Below are 16,513 nucleotides of genomic sequence, written 5' to 3' on the forward strand. Positions count from 1 at the left end.
AATTTGATCTCACATAGATAATTCTTTCTTTTTTTTTTTTTTTATCTTAGATGAAGGTTTTCAGAACAAATAGTTTCTCATTAAACAGTTAGTACACATATTGCCCTATGACAGTGGTAAACAACCCCATGACATGTCAACACTGTCTTCAGGGGGTATTTTGGTTTAAGGTTTAAAGATTATCTCAGGGCAATACTTTAGGGGGATCATCCAGCCTCCATGGCTCCAGAAAGTCAGGATTTAATAATAATTTGGAATTCTCTTCTGCATCATCCCTGTTTTGATGAAAGATTCTTCTATGGAGTCTTCGATCAAGACGTATCATGTTTTTTAACTAATCTATTACTATAAAAACTAGTTGCTATTGTTGACTCTGACACCAGGTTTGTTAGAGTAGAACTGTGCTTCATAAATTTTCCATTGGCTGATTTTTTTTTGGAATTAGACTGTCAGGACTTTTTTTAGAAGCATCTCCAATGTTTTGTTTAACAGCCAAACATGTTAACCACTTGCACCACACAGGGATTCCATCTATTTTTATATGGCTTTCTATATTGTATTTCCAAATACTGCAATGAATGTGGAACTATAAGAACTACCTCTGGCTCAAAATCTGGAAATATAGGCTCTAATTATCTGTAAATTTAGAGTAAGTTTTAATACAATGTAAGTATCCTAGGCCTAAGCATTATTGGGTATGCTACCTTACCACTGGCTTGCTCTAAAATCCATCTCAGTCTTTACTTTGACCAATACTGCAAGCGACTGCCTTCTCCAAGTTCCCCGAGCTTCTGTCTTCTAGATAGGTTTGGCCAATGGGAATGACTGAATTAAATTTGGAGGGTCTAAAGAGTGAATTAGTCAGGGTATTTCTTCCCTTTTCTCTCAAGCATCTCCAACAGAAAATGTGTATCCTCTGTACTTCCAGTTCATGGTGGACAGCACCTCTCCCTGTGGTTCAGATCCTGCTATGCAGCTCTGTCTGACCATGATTATATGCTGTGTCAGATGACTCAGATTCTGCCCAGGTAAAACTACCTCTTTATGTTGTCCCTCAAGCGTAAGAAATGGTACTGGATTCCTGATGTTGCTAATCTTTGGGATGCCTCACCACTTTCTGATCGGCTTTTCATCTCTCCCATTATGTGTTACCTAATGCCTTGATGAACCAAAAATACTTAATGCTTTCCTGCCTGGGTCTAGACTGACATACCCTACTTAGAACATATGTTTTGTTACAGCATATGCCACTCTCTGGAAGTGAAACAAATTAAATGGCCATATGTAGTTTATTATTTTATATCCAAACAGAATCTCAATACAAATCGATATACAAAATATCATTTAGTAAATGCAATAAACTAAAAATTACATCTTAAGTGTTTTCTGTTTGTTATTAATACTTACCAGGGCGGGGGGCTACTGCAGGTGGAAAATTTCCACTGTTAACACTGCCACCTAGCCATGATTCATCTACACTTCGGCAATCTGGAGGTAAATAGGTAGGGTTACAATGACAGTTCTTTTTATTATTGCATACCTGAAACCAGGAGAAATAAGACATCATAAGAGAAGCAACTACAATTATATATGTTCAAGTAGAATTACAAAATAATACCTACATCAGATAAGGTATGTGTGTGTGTTTGTGTGTGTGTATGCAGCTGTGTTTTTTTTCAGGAATCAGTCTAAATGATTTCTATTCTCATCTCATAGCACTGGTACTTACACCCTGGTTATGGCATTTTTGTGGAGTACAGTCATAATTCAAGTATGAGGAATCCACACATTCCTTATTCCTGCAAACCTAAAAAGGAAATTAGTCAAAATAAGATATCTGGCATGCCATCTGGATTTATCATCAGATTAAATGGATTCCATACTATACTAGCATGAAATGTATTAATGAATGTACTAACAATAACTGATTAATTTATAGTGCTACAATGTTTCCAACATTAGATGAGACTTTGATTATACAGGAGTAAAGAAAACAATAGCAGCCTGTTCCCTGCTTATAAGAGGGATAGGAGATACAGATATGAAGTAAGTCAAAACACAGATAAACATGCAATAAATGCTATCATAAAAAATAATTTTTATATGATAGTATAAAATATGCAGAACTTATCTAATATGTCCAACAATAAAACCTTCTCATTGAGCCCTGATGGTAAATATGACTTAATCAGAAAGAAATGAAAGATAAAATATTTATAGGAAAATAAACAATTTTAAAATGGGCTTACGGTAGAAAATTGTATGTAATCTTTGAGAAATATAAGGGGCAGTGTGGCTGTTGTACAGAGAATGGGCATTCAACTATTCATTAAAAAAACTGAGTCCTACAATGTACCTAACTCTGGGGACACAGCAGTGAACAAAACCAACTCTCTCATGTTGCTTATATTGTAGTGAAAGGGATAGAAACATACAAATAGAAAAGCTAGACATGCTTTGAGAGAAGTTGTTACTGGAAAGGTGGTGAAGAGTTTTACAGTCTTCTCAGAAAGTTGGCCTTTAACCAAAAAACAATAAGCTCTATTAAGAGATTTAATTAGAAAGAGGAAGGTTTATAAAGGTAGGTTTTGGAAAAGAATGGAAATGGCAAGTGAAAATGTGGAGACAAATTAGAATGCCATTACAATAGTCCGAGAAAAAAATAACTGTAGCATGAAATTGAGTGCTGGTGGTAGACATGGAAACCAGTGGATATCTTTGAGAGAGTTAAAAGGTTTAATCCTCCTGAGTTCAGTGATGGATTGTTTATGGAGGATACAAAGAGACATGTGTCAATGCCATCAAGGTCTCTGGCTTGTCTAACCATCTTGGTGGTGGTACAATTAACTGAGATAGGGAATGTTAAGCCAAAAAAGCTCAAAAGATTAGAAAATATTATTATTTTAGGGGCCTTTTATAACCTATAATAGTGCATAATGCTTTGCTTCAAATTAAAATAAATGTCTAATTTAAGCCTTTTTCTGGCTACCCGGGTGGCGCAAACAGTTAAGCACTTGACTACTACTAACCAGAAGGTTGGTGGTCAAACCCACCCAGAGGCACCTTGGAAGACAGACCTGGCGATCTGCTTCCAGAAGGTCACAGCCTTGAAAACCCTATGGAGCAGTTCTACTCCGCTTACCTGGGGTTGCCATGAGTCAGAATTGACTCTACAGCAACTAATGATATCAGCAACAAAAAGACTCACTGTGACGCATTGTGGACCAAACAGCATGTAATTGGAAATATTATTTTTATTAAAAAAAAAAGTCTACTTAAGAGTATTGATGATATTTCTTTGGAATTATTTTCTTCTTAAAATATATGACTAGAATATACTAATTCTTAAAGTGAATCTGTTCACATAATTTTTGCATTATTGATGGTGTCTGATATTTATGGGAACACTTACCTCTGCTTGAGTCTTAGAAGAAAATATACTAATGATAAATAGTATAAAAGTTCTAGTTCTGGATACAGACTAATGTTACTATACTTAGAAATGTACCTGTTCTGTTTTATTATGCCTTGAGAGCTAGCTGTAACTTAGGCAGAGAAGTTAGATATATAAGTTGCAAAGCTGTGGTTCCGGAGAATATAAACCAAATTCTTGGAACTGTTAATTTGTTTAGACCAAAGAAGAAAGAAGTTGTGGAGTTGTTGGTAATATTGGTATTCTTTCTCTGCAATTTTTTTTTCCAACTTTAACATGTCTGCAGTAGAACGCTTACTTTAGTTATATCATGCAAAAAAATTAGGGCAATAAGCATCCAAAGTAGGAATACAAAGCCATAGAAGTTATTTATCACCATATACAAATAATATTATATGAAGAAAACAACAATATATCTATGGATCTTCACCAAACTCTTTAAAACAGATTTATTTTTATTTACTTTGAGATAAAAAAGGTAATGCAGCCTTCTGTTCTAGTCACGATGGCAGAATAGGCTTCCATAAAAACCTTCTTGGTATAGAGAATGTAAAATGGTGACTTCATAACAAAATGTGAACATAATATTTTTTACAAAGTTATGGCTGTGCTGGTGAGAAAGAAAGAATAATGCTTAGACTCAGAACATATGAGGAAGTGTGATTCCACAAAAGTAACCAAAACATTGAAGTCAGCATTCCTCCAGTGGCCATCAGTAGCCAAAGTCTTAGGATTTAACTGATCGTGTGCACTCTAGACCACTGCCAGTGAAATAATGCCCAGAGAACTTTATAAGTAGGTTTTACCAAATCCTCAAAAAATAGGTAGTGTGTGTTTCATATTCAGTTCTTCTGAGAGTAGGATAAGAGGTAAAGTCACAAAACTCATGTAATCAGAATACTGTATCTTTTATCCAACTCAGTCAAGGACAATCTAAACATATATGTATATCAAGTTAATTTCTGCAGTGTAATGGAGCTGTACTCTGCACACGAGGTCTCCATGAGTCAACTTCATAAAATAAGAAAATCTGGCTAGTAATACTTTAATAAGTCTGGAATTATTTTAGTGATTAAAAGCTTATAATATGGACCAGTATACACCAAAGAGCCAAGGTGATCTAACCACAGAAAGAAAAAAATTCTGCAGGGTATGAGAAAAACACATATATGTATATATATAAATATATTCATTTTTTTCCATGATTAAAAGTGTGAGGGAAGAGCAGAATATTTATTTAATACATAGAATAAAGAGATTAAATGTGAATGAAACACGATAAACCAAATTAATATGGACATAAATGATTTGATAACATTTAAAATACATTTATTATAATTAAAAAAAACCCTATGTGCAAAATGAGAAATAAACGGAGCATCCTCAACAAACATAGTTGGAAATACCATACACTTTGGACCATTAAAATTGATTAAGGCTGGGGTTCTCTTTAGGAAAGTCAGTCTAGGTGCTTCAGATTAAGTCAGGTCACTTCCAAAATCTGGTTCATCTTTACTGGTGTGAATAGGGTAAATATTCAAGATTTTATTCTTTTACATGAACAGAGAGATAGTTTATATTTCAGCAGGTTAAAACCAGTTTCTCTTTTCCATTACGGAAGATCATTTTCAGAGACAATTATAAATTATTTAGCCCACATTTTAAAAAGCTTCTTCTATTCTTTTAAGTTTCTTACTTAAGGAAACATAAAATAAAACCAACGCGTGGCACAGAGTTCATGTTTCTCATCATCTCTGTTTTCATTGGAGATGCCATTTCCCTCATGTCCTCTCTGGTGTAGATAGCCAAAGTGGAGATGCCAGATTGTGGAAATGATAACAATAAGCTGGGCTTTTCTTGTCTCCATCATATCCTCCTATGACTCCGTCAGTGGTTCCCTTGATCATGCATTGATATTTCCCATCCTGATCTTCATCAAATATTTTAATGAGTATATGTGCTTACTTGTGTGACAAAACATTTTTTTACATCAGATTTTATGATTATATAAATTATAATGTATACATGATTTTATGCTCATATCTATCTATATATAATTATATAGCCTACTTGAATTTCTAGATCAAGACTCAACGATGATGGGTTTGTTTTTTTATAGGTGGTAATGTTTACAGCATCTTTTTATGTCTAGTCACCAATGTTTGCAGCTGTTTCTTTTCATTTTGAGTCATGCCACATCAGCAAATGAAGGTCCCAAAAGCTTGGCTCCATCCATGTCATTAAGGTCGACTCTACTTTGAGCTTAAAGTGATTGCCAACTGGAAGGTTGGTGGTTCCAAACCACCAGTGGCTGCTTGGAAGAAAGATGTGGCAGTCTGCTTCCATAGAAATTTTAGAGCCTTGGAAACCCTATGGGGTCACTAGGAGTCGGAATCGACTCCCCATCAGTGGATTTCTACTTTGAGGATGCAGCTCTTCCCTAGTCATATTTTGAGTGCCTTCCAACCTGCGGGGCTCATCTTCCGGCACTACATCAGACAGTATTCCACTGCTATTCATAAGGTTTTCACTGGCTAGTTTTTTCAGAAGTAGACTGCCAGGTCCTTCTTCCTCATCTGTCTTAGTCTGGAAGCTCTGCTGAAACCTGTCCACCATGGGTGACCCTGCTAGTATTTGAAATACCAGTGGCATAGCTTCCAGCATCACAGCAACATGAAAGCCACCACAGTACAACAAAATGACAGACACGTGGGCCTGCAAAAGACTTCTTTAAAGTGTTGAAAAGCAAAGATGTCACTTTGAGGACTAAGGTGCACCTGACCCAAGCCATGATATTTTCAATCACCTCATATGCATGTGAAAGCTGGACGATGAATAAGGAAGTCTGAAGAACTAATGTCTTTGAATTATGGTGTTGGCAAAGAATACTGAATATACCATGGACTGCCGGAAGAACGAACAAGTCTGTTTTGGAAGAGGTACATCCAGAGTGCTCCTTGGAAGGGAGGATGGCCAGACTTTGTCTCACATTCTTTAGACACGTTATCAGGAGGAATCAGTCCCTGGAGAAGTACATCATGCTTGGTAAAGTACAAAGTAAGCGAAAAAGAGGAAGACCCTCAAAAAGATGGATTGACACAGTGGCTGTAACTGTGTTTTCCTTTGGTTGTGAGGATGGCACAGGACCGTGAGGGGTTACGATCTGTTGTACATGTGGTCCTTATGAGTCAGAACTGACTCAACAGCACCTAATAACAACAGTCACCAGTATCTGAGAGTTGAAATAATATGCATAGAATCAGAGATCTCTTGCTTTGCTGTTGTTGTTGACAAAGGGAATTTTCGAATTTATTGGGATAACATGTTCATTCTAATCTAAATGAGCATTTGTATATGAAATACTTAAAAAATATTGACAGTCTAATTTGAATAGTACATAAAAATTGTTAGAGCACTCAACATGCAGCTAGCTTGATTTTCATATGCTAATAGACAGAAATATTTAATACATTAAGACAAAGTTTTGAGGCTACCATTTGTATAAACATCTCCCCAAGATCTCTACCAGCCTCTCTATCTCCCTACCCTGTAAATAAAACTTCAACATCATCAGATATTGTTTTATTAATGATGAACAGTAATAAGTTTTAAAGCTGGCTGCTGAAGTAAATATCTATTTCATAAAATGTCATTTGGGTCATAAATTCTACAGCAGAGTAGTGACTACTGGCTATCCCTCCTCTTGTTCACTAACTGTGGTGACTAAAGTTGGCATGCACCCTTTTCTCCCTATAGCTCTTTCCAGTCATCCTGCTTGAAATGTGGAGACCGCTGACGTCCCATCAGCTCTTGTGAATGTATAAGGCAGAGGATCGCTGCACAGGATCTATAGCTGAAAACTGGACTCAGTCAAGATCACTGATAACACAGTGGAGCCCCATAACTGCTCTGGTCTGATAACTTCCATAATTATTTTACATGATGGGAAAGAATAAACCATAAATTTTTTAAGCTACTCTTGGTAGTTTTAGTTTCCTGTGCAATTCTTAACTTACATTGCTTATGATTTTGCTCTTTAGAAACATCAGAGAAATTTAAAACTCAATTCGTTAAGCATCAATTCTGTGAATACTTTGAAAAGTTGAATTCATTAAAGCAAATGTGTTACAAAATGTAAACATGACTGTATTTTTGTGTGAGTAATTTAGGGTGACAATTTTTTATTGTGAATATTTTTTTAACTTCCTAATTTTCTAGATGAATATTAATAGTTAGATTGTAATAGGACTACAATATGTATGGAAAGTATTTAATCAGCAGATAAAAATCATGAATTTTAAATATATACACCCTTATAATGACATAAAACTAAGACATGAACAAATTTTTAGATTTCATTTATGATGGTATCTTAGTTATCTAATGCTGCTATAAAGAAATATCACAAATGGATGACTTTAACAAACAGAAATTTATTTTCTCACAGTTTAGGAGGCTAGAAGTCCGAATTCAGGGCACCAGCTCAGTGGGAAGGCTTTCTCTCTCCGTCAGCTCTGGAGGAAGGGCTCTGCAGGAAGGTCTTTGTCTCTTCAGCTTCTGCTTCCTGGTTCCTTGGAGATCTCCACGTGTTGTGGCATCTATCTTACCCCAGCTCGCTTCTCTTACTTGCTTGTTTTAATCTCTTTTATGCCTCAAAACAGATTGACCTAAAACACATCCTACACTAATTCCACCTCATTAAAATAACAAAGACAACCCCATTCCCAAAGGAATTATAACCACAGGCATATCAAAAAAAAAAAAAAAAAACCAAACCCATTTCCATTCGGATTCTGACTCACAGCAACCCTATCGGATGGAGCAGAACTGCCCCCCCGCATAGGGTTTCCAAAGAGCAGCTGCTGGAATCGAACTGCCAACCTTTTGGTTAGCAGCCGTAACTCACCATAGTTTTTAACCACTGTGCTGGAGGTTAAAATTTACAACACGTTTTGGGGGGACACAAGTCAATCCATAACAACTGGGTTACAGCAAAAATAACATTATTTTTTTATTCCTCATTCACAAAAAATATCTGTTCTGTTCCCTAGTCAACTATGTTTTGCCTTTCCTTCTGTTCTTCAATAAATATGGTAATATCATTTGTTTGTCCTGGAATAGAGAGACTTTATAAATTTTAAATATGAGACTAATTTGAACTTGAGGCTTTGTTATGTTTACATGTGTATGTTTGTAAGTATTATATACTTCATATAATGGAAAAATCTAGGAAAACAAAATGATGGCCCATATCCATATGGATTCACATGGAATGATAAAATAGCAAACACAAGAGAATGATATGCTTTTGTAAAGATTTTTTACGTTGTTAGATAGGTACATCTATATCTGTGTGTATATGTATGTATGTGTATATATACATGTATATATACGTCTGTGTGTATATATGTATATATACACATGAACAGTTGATGCAAGGATGTTCATAAAAATGGAAAGATTAATTATATTTTAGATGTTACTTGGATTTATTTTTGCTTTCTTGTGTTCATTATAATTTTCATTGCTACAATGGGCATATGTTATTTTTAACAGTTATTTTAAAGCAATTATAACAAAATATAATTAATGATATTAGAAGTGCTCTCTGTGTAATGAGATAATAAAATATAGTGAACAAACAGTATGATTCTTAATTCAGTGAATACACATAATTTCCTTGAGACAAGTACTAAATATCCAAAGAAATATTCATAATGATATAATCTATTTTATTATTTTTTATTACATCTTTTCTTATTTTCCAAATAGTCTATATTGAATGTGTACTTGCATTAGGAGGAAAAATGCTAAATACATATAATTTTAAAATAGACTATAGAATATTAGAAAGTTACTTGGGAAAAAAGACTGCCTACCTTATTTTGACCACAAACAGTTCCGTCTTCTACCCACATAACTTGGCTGTTAGTGTGAGTATGCGGATACTCCAAGCTGACACAGGTATGTCCTTTTATATTGGTATAAAGAGTGGTGGCTTCATGAATTTTAAATACTGTATCTTTTTTATATTCACATATTAATTTTCCACATTGCAGGTCTCTATAAATATATAAGTAAATGAAAATCATTATTTTCCAATATAGAGAAATATCGGTATATCATTTTTAAAGTAAAAGATTTAAATGATACATTTAATGCTTGCAAAAGGATGTGTGCAATTAATTGTGAAATACCAAAAATATAGGGGCACTGCCATAAATTATTAATTATAAGATCATTTGAATACTTCTGAATTACTCCTAGTAAGTCAGATTAATTTTTTTGAGATGATTCCTTCACTTTTTTTGTGATCCTTCAACATCATCAATTTCAAGGTTATTCTATCAAAAAAAAAAAAAAAAACATTTATGAAGCTATCTAATTACCAGCCTATTGGGTTTCCTTTTCAGCTTCTCAAACATAATACCTACTGTGAACTTGATGGATCCCAAACAGACAAGACAGTAAGATACACAATCAAGAAGCATATTACACACTATATATTAAAATAAAGCCACCGAAGACACATAAAAATGATAGTGCTGTAAACCACAGAGAAGATTCTAAAAAATAATCAGAAAAATAAGAAGCATTAGCAACAAAAGAACAATAATAAAACTGAAGATTGACTTTCTGACAGAAACAATGAAAGTCAAAAGGCTACTGAGTGATATTTCGAAGATAAAGTAAGATATCCACCATCTTCCCACCCTATTGTGGAGAAAATATCCTCCAAATTGAAGTAAAATAAAGACATTTTTAGAAAATATGTAAGAAAATGTATCACCAGCAGTCCTGAACTAAATAAAATTAAAAGTTGTAGGGAATTTATCCTGGATGGAAGCTTGCAGAAATACAAAGGAATCAGACACAAAGAAATACAACTGTACAGTAAATGAAAATGAAAATCTTGACAGTTCAAACCCACTTAGAGGTGCCATGGAAGCAAGGTCTGGCAATCTGCTTCCAAAAGGTGACAGCCTCGAAAACCATATGGAGTGCAGTTCTACTAAGCACACATGGGGTCACAATGAGTCGGAACTGAGTTGACAGACAGACACAACAACAACATGGGACAGAGAAGATACAGGCAAATTATTTCCCCAAAACAAGTATAAAACTGGTTAAAAGTAACCATTTCAGGGCTCTGGAAACTGATCAAAAGCAAAGAGCAAATTAAGAAGCATTTATTCATGAAAAGCTGCTAAAACATTGGGTAATAACAGTGGAAAAGCTTTGGCATTCTTGGAGGCCTCTGCTGCCATCTTCTTTCCCAGCTCAGTTGATGCTCCATTTTACCAGGGCATAGCTGGTCATGAAAACCTATAGCTTCAATGTCAGAGTCAGCTTTCTTGATTTGGAGCAGAGGGCACAGAACTTCAGCCGGTGGCATTATCAGTAAAAGTGGGAAGCAAATGTTGAAAATCAGCTGCACTGTTAGCCTGAGGTTGCAGTCTCAGTTGGGATCAGTGGCAAACCAGCCAGAAATTAAAGGAGTAGTCTTGGAAATAATAGAGCCATACCAAAACTTGACCAAACCCATTGCTGTTGAGTCGATTCGACTCACAGTGATCCTACAGGACAGAGTAGAACTCCCCCATAGGGTTTCCAAGGAGCTGTTGGTGGATACGAACTGCCGATCTTTTGGTTAGTAGCCGAGCTCTTAACCACTGCACCACCAGGGCTGATAAACCCTCCTTATATCACATCCCTAGCTGACTAAGAGGCTACATGTATGTTACAGGGGAGGCTTCAGAAGGACTGATGGAATTAACACCAGGGGAAAACTTTAAAACTGCTGAACTCTAAATATGCTCCTCGATTCATATGCAGATGCATGACAAAGGAAAATCCAAACCCAGATGACTTCAGTGGTGAATTCTATGAAATACTTAAAGAAGAAATAATCTCAATACTACACAAACTCTTCTAGAAAACCTGGAGGACAGAGCACTCCCTCAATTCATTCTTTGAGACCAGTATTATCCTGGTATCAAAGCAAGGCAAAGACATATGATGACCATAGACAAGAAAATCCTTAACAAAATATTAGAAAACCAAATCCTCAACATATAAAAATGATACACCATGACTAAATGAAATTTATCCCAGGAAAGCAAGGTTAGTTTAACATCTAAAAATCAATTAATAGAATAAAGGAAACAAAAAACAAAACCAAAACACGATCATCTCAACAGACGCAGGAAAAGCATTTCACAAAATCCAGGACGGGTGCATGATAAATATTCTTAACTAAGTAGAAATAGAAAGGAAATTCCTCAGCCTGAAAACGCTGTATGTGCAATCTCTAGTAACAGCAAACTTCAAGTTGAAAAGACTGAATACTATCCCCCTGCAATCAGGAATAGGAGAGAGATGTTTGACTTCATCATTTTTATTCTATTTTGTGCTAGATTTCCTACACAAAGCAAGTATTTTTTAGATATTACATCAAAATTATGGTCCATAAAAAAGAATAAATTGTACTTCATCAAAATTAAAAGCTTTTGCTCTTCTAAAGGCATCATCAAGAAAAAGAAAGACAAAATTGATGATAAGAACCTAATTTGCTGTGTACACTTTCACCAAAAACACAATAAACATTAAAAAAAAGAAATTAGTGCAAAGCATATATCTGATACAGATTGTATTCCGAGTATGTAAAGAACTCTTACAATTTGATAAGAACATCAAAACCCAATTTAAAGATGGGCTACAGACATTTTACCAAAGAAGGTATGCCAAAATTTAATAACCAGATTAAAGACTGGTTATTTTCCATAAGGCAAAAGATAAATGCAAATTAAAATCAGAATGAGATACCTCTGCCTATCTATAGATACGGCAAAAAAATGAATGAATGAATGAAAGAAAAAACAAACAAACAACAAAAAGCAAACAAAGAAAAAAATCTGAAAATACCAAGTACTGGTGGGGATGTGGAGAAGCTAGAACTCTCATATACTGCTGATGGAAATGTAAACAGGTACAGTCATTTTGTAAAATATTTTGGCAGTTTCTTAAAATGTTAAACATATACGTACCATATGGCTCAGCAATTCCACTTCTAATGATGCAACAAAGTAAAATGAAAAACATGTCTGCAGAAAGACTTTACCTGAATATTATAGCAATATTATTCATAATAGCCCAAAACTGGAAACAATCTAAATGCCCATCAACAAGTAAATGGTTGAAACAATACTGTATATCCATACAACGAAATATTAGTCAGCAATAAGAAATTCTGTTGTTGTTGTCAGGTGCCACCCTGTCAGTTCCGGCTCATAGCGACCCTATGTACAACAGAATGAAACACTGCCTTGTCCTGCGCCATCCTCACAATCATTGCTATGCTTGAGCCCATTGTTGCAGCCACTGTGTCAACCCATCTTGTCTAGTATCTTCCTCTTTTTCGCCGATCCTCTTCTTTAGCAAGCGAAATGTCCTTCTCCAGGGACTGGTCCTTCCTGGTAACATGTCTAAAGTACATGAGACAAAGTATGGCCACCCTTGCTTCTAAAGAGCACTCTGGTGGTACTTCTTCCAAAACAGATTTGTTTATTCTTCTGGCAGTCCGTGGTATATTCAATATTCTTCGCCAACACAATTCAAAGGCGTTCAATTCCTCTTTGGTCACTCTTATTCACTGTCCAGCTTTCCCATGCAAATGAGACAACTGAAAACATCATGGTTTGGGTCAGGAACATCTTAGTCTTCAAAGTGACGTGTTTGCTATTTAACACTTTAAAGAGGTCTTTTGCAGCAGATTTGCACAATATAATATGTTGCTTGATTTCCTGACTGCTGCTTTCATGGACATTGACTGTGGATCCAAGAAAAATGAAATCCTTGACAACTTCAATCTTTTCTCTATCATGATGTTGCTTATTGGTCCAGTTGTGAGGACTTTTGTTTTCTTTATGTTGAGGTGCAATCCATACGGAAGGCTATAGTCTTTGATCTTCATTGGTAAGTGCTTCAAGTCCTCTTCACTTCTAGCAAGCAAGGTTGTGTTATCTGCATATTGCAAGTTGTCAGTGAGTCTTCCTCCAATCCTGATGCCACATTCTTCGTCATATAGTCCAGTTTCTTGGATTATTTGCTCAACGTACAGATTGAATATGTACAGTGAAAGGATACAGCCCTGATGCACACCTTTCTTGACTTTAAACCACATAGTATCCCTTTATTTTGTTAGAACAACTGCCTCTTGGTCTATGTACAGGTTCTACACGAATACAATTAAATGTTCTGGAATTCCCATTCTTTACAATGTTACCCATAATTTGTTATGATCCACACAGTCAAATGCCTTTGTGTAGTCAATAAAACACAGGTAAACATCTTTCTGGTATTCTCTGCTTTCAGCCAAGATCCATCTGATATTATGAATGATATCGCTTGTTCCACATCCTCTTCTGAATCCAGCTTGAATTTCTGGCAGTTCCCTGTCGATGTACTGCTTCAGCCACTTTTGAATGATCTTCAGAAAAATTTTTCTTGTGTGTGATGTAATGAAATTGTTCAATAATTTCTGCATTCTGTTGGATCACCTTTTTTGGAATGGGTACAAATATGGATCTCTTCCAGTGGGATGGCCAGATAGCTGTCTTCCAAATTTCTTGGCATAGACGAGTGAGCACCTCCAGCGATGCATTCATTTGCTGAAACATCTCAATTGGTATTCCATCAATTCCTGAAACCTTATTTTTCACCAATGCCTTCAGTGCAGCTCAGAATGAGAAGAAAGAGCTGCAAACATACATTAATAATAGGAACACGGAATGTAAGGAACTATGAATCTAGGAAAATTGGAAGTCATCAAACATGAAATAGAAAGGATAAAGGTCAATATCCCAGGCATTAGTGAGCTGAAATGGACTGGTAAGGGCCATTTTGAATCAGACAATCATATGGTCTACTATGCCAGGAATGACAAATGGAGGAGAAGGGTGTTGCATTCATCATCAAAAAGAACATCGCAAGATCTATTCCGAAGTACAATGCTGTCAGTGATAGGGTAATATCCATATCCAGTTAGTACGACTATTATTCAAATTTACACACCAACAACTAAAGCAAAAGATGAGGAAATTGAAGATTTTTACCAAATTCTACAGATTCAAATCGATTAAACATGCGATCCAGTTGTATAGATAATTACTAGTGATTGGAATGGGAAAGATGGAAACAAAGAAGAAGGATCAGTAGTTGGAAAATATGTCCTTGGTAATAGAAAGGATGCTGGAGATTGCATGATAAAATTTTGAAAGAACAACGATTCGTTCCTGCAAATACCATTTTTCATCAGCATAAAAGGTAACTATGCACATGGACATTGCCTGATGGAATACATAGGAATCAAATAGATTACATCTGTGGAAAGAGATAATGGAAAAGCTCAATATCATCAGTCAGACCAAGGCCAGGGATCAACTGCGTAACAGACCACTAATTGCTCATATGCAAGTTTAAGTTGAAACTTAAAAAAATTAAAACAAGTCCACAAGAGCCAAATATGACCTTGAGTATATCCCACCTGAATTTGGAGACAATCTCAGGAATAGATTTAATGCACTGAACACTAATGACTGAAGACCAGATGAGTTGTGGAATGACATCAAGGACATCATACCTAAAGGAAGCAAAAGGTCATTAAAAAGAGAGGAAAGAAAGAAAAGACCAAAATGGATGTCAGAAGAGACTCTGAAACTTGCTTTTGAATGCATAGTAGCTAAAGTGAATGGAAGAAATGATGAAGTAAAGAGCCGAATGGAAGATTCCAAAGAGTGGCTTGAGAAGACAAAGTATTATAATGAAACGTGCAAAGATCTGGAGTTAGAAAACGAAAAGGGAAGAACAGCCTTGACATTTCTCAAGCTGAAAGAACTGAAAAAAATTTCAAGGCTTGAGTTGCAATTTTGACAGATTCTATGGGCAAAATATTGAACAATGCAGGAAGCATCAAAAGAAGACGGAAGGAATACACAGAGTCACTGTACCAAAAAGAATTGGTTGACCTTCAACCATTTCAGGAGGTAGCTTATGATCAAGAACTGATGGTGTTGAAGGAAGTAGTACAAGCTGCACTAAAGGCATTGGGATAAAATAAGTCTCCAGGATTGATGGAATAGCAACTGAGAAATTCTGTACTATGCTAAAACAAAACAAAACAAAAAAACACATACACTAGTTCTATAAAAAATACTAAAATAGTGGAATATACCTCAAACATCATAAGTAAAGGGAGCCAAACACACAGACTATATATTGTATGATTTCCTCTTCTATAAAATTTTCAGGAAAAGTAAACCTATGGAGACAGAAAGCAAGATCAATGATTGTCTGGGCCTGAGGTCAGGAGCAAGGATTGATTTCAAAGTGGAACAAAGGAAGCTTTTAAAGTGATTCTGGTGCTTTTTGCACAACTCTACAAATTTACCAAAAAATAAATACAATATACACTTAAGATGAATAATTTTTATGATAGGTAATTTATATCTTAATAAAGATGTTAAAAATGCTCTATAAGTAAATACTCTGACATAAAGAGGTTGGAAGTCATTACCCCTGCCTTTACAAGAAAAAACTGACCAAACTAAAACCAATGACTTCTTGGACCCTTCAGAGAGCTGATGCCACAGGGAAAACTGCCTCTGTGAATCTTGAAAGTTAAGTACATGCAGAGAGATACAGCATTTGAGGATTGTTTAGCTGGAGCAGAATCCAATGGACATCTTGAGCCACTACCTGTTGCCTTCCAGTGGACACTGACTCATAGAGACCCTGTAGGACAAGCAGAATTGTCCACAGGGTTTCCAAAGCTGTAATCTTCAGAGAAGCAAGCTGCCACATCTTTCTCCTGTGGAACACCTGGCAGGTTCAAAGAGACAAGCTCTTGGTTAGCACCCAAGTGCTTAACCACTGCACCACCACAAGCCACTAGGAATGTGCATTTAAATTATACTTTTTAAAAAAAAATATTTTATTGTACTTCAGGTGAAGGCTTACAGAACAAATAGTTTCTCATGAAACAGTAGTACACATGTTGTTTTATGACATTGGTTAACAACC

General features: G+C 35.6%; 1 protein-coding gene across 1 annotated transcript in view; it reads right to left on the reverse strand.

The window, feature by feature from the left end:
- The window catches only part of ADAM2 (ADAM metallopeptidase domain 2), a 236,309-nt gene that overhangs the window by 8,026 nt on the left and 211,770 nt on the right, over positions 1-16,513 (reverse strand). The window contains exons 16-17 of the mRNA XM_004382138.2: positions 1,730-1,807; positions 1,408-1,540 (exon numbers count right to left, since the gene is read on the reverse strand). Of these exons, the coding sequence (XP_004382195.1) occupies positions 1,408-1,540; positions 1,730-1,807 (211 nt within the window). The remainder of the gene's footprint in view (positions 1-1,407; positions 1,541-1,729; positions 1,808-16,513) is intronic.

The sequence above is a fragment of the Trichechus manatus genome, unplaced genomic scaffold (assembly GCF_000243295.1).
Source record: "Trichechus manatus latirostris isolate Lorelei unplaced genomic scaffold, TriManLat1.0 scaffold00090, whole genome shotgun sequence".
Taxonomy (NCBI): Eukaryota; Metazoa; Chordata; class Mammalia; order Sirenia; family Trichechidae; genus Trichechus; species Trichechus manatus.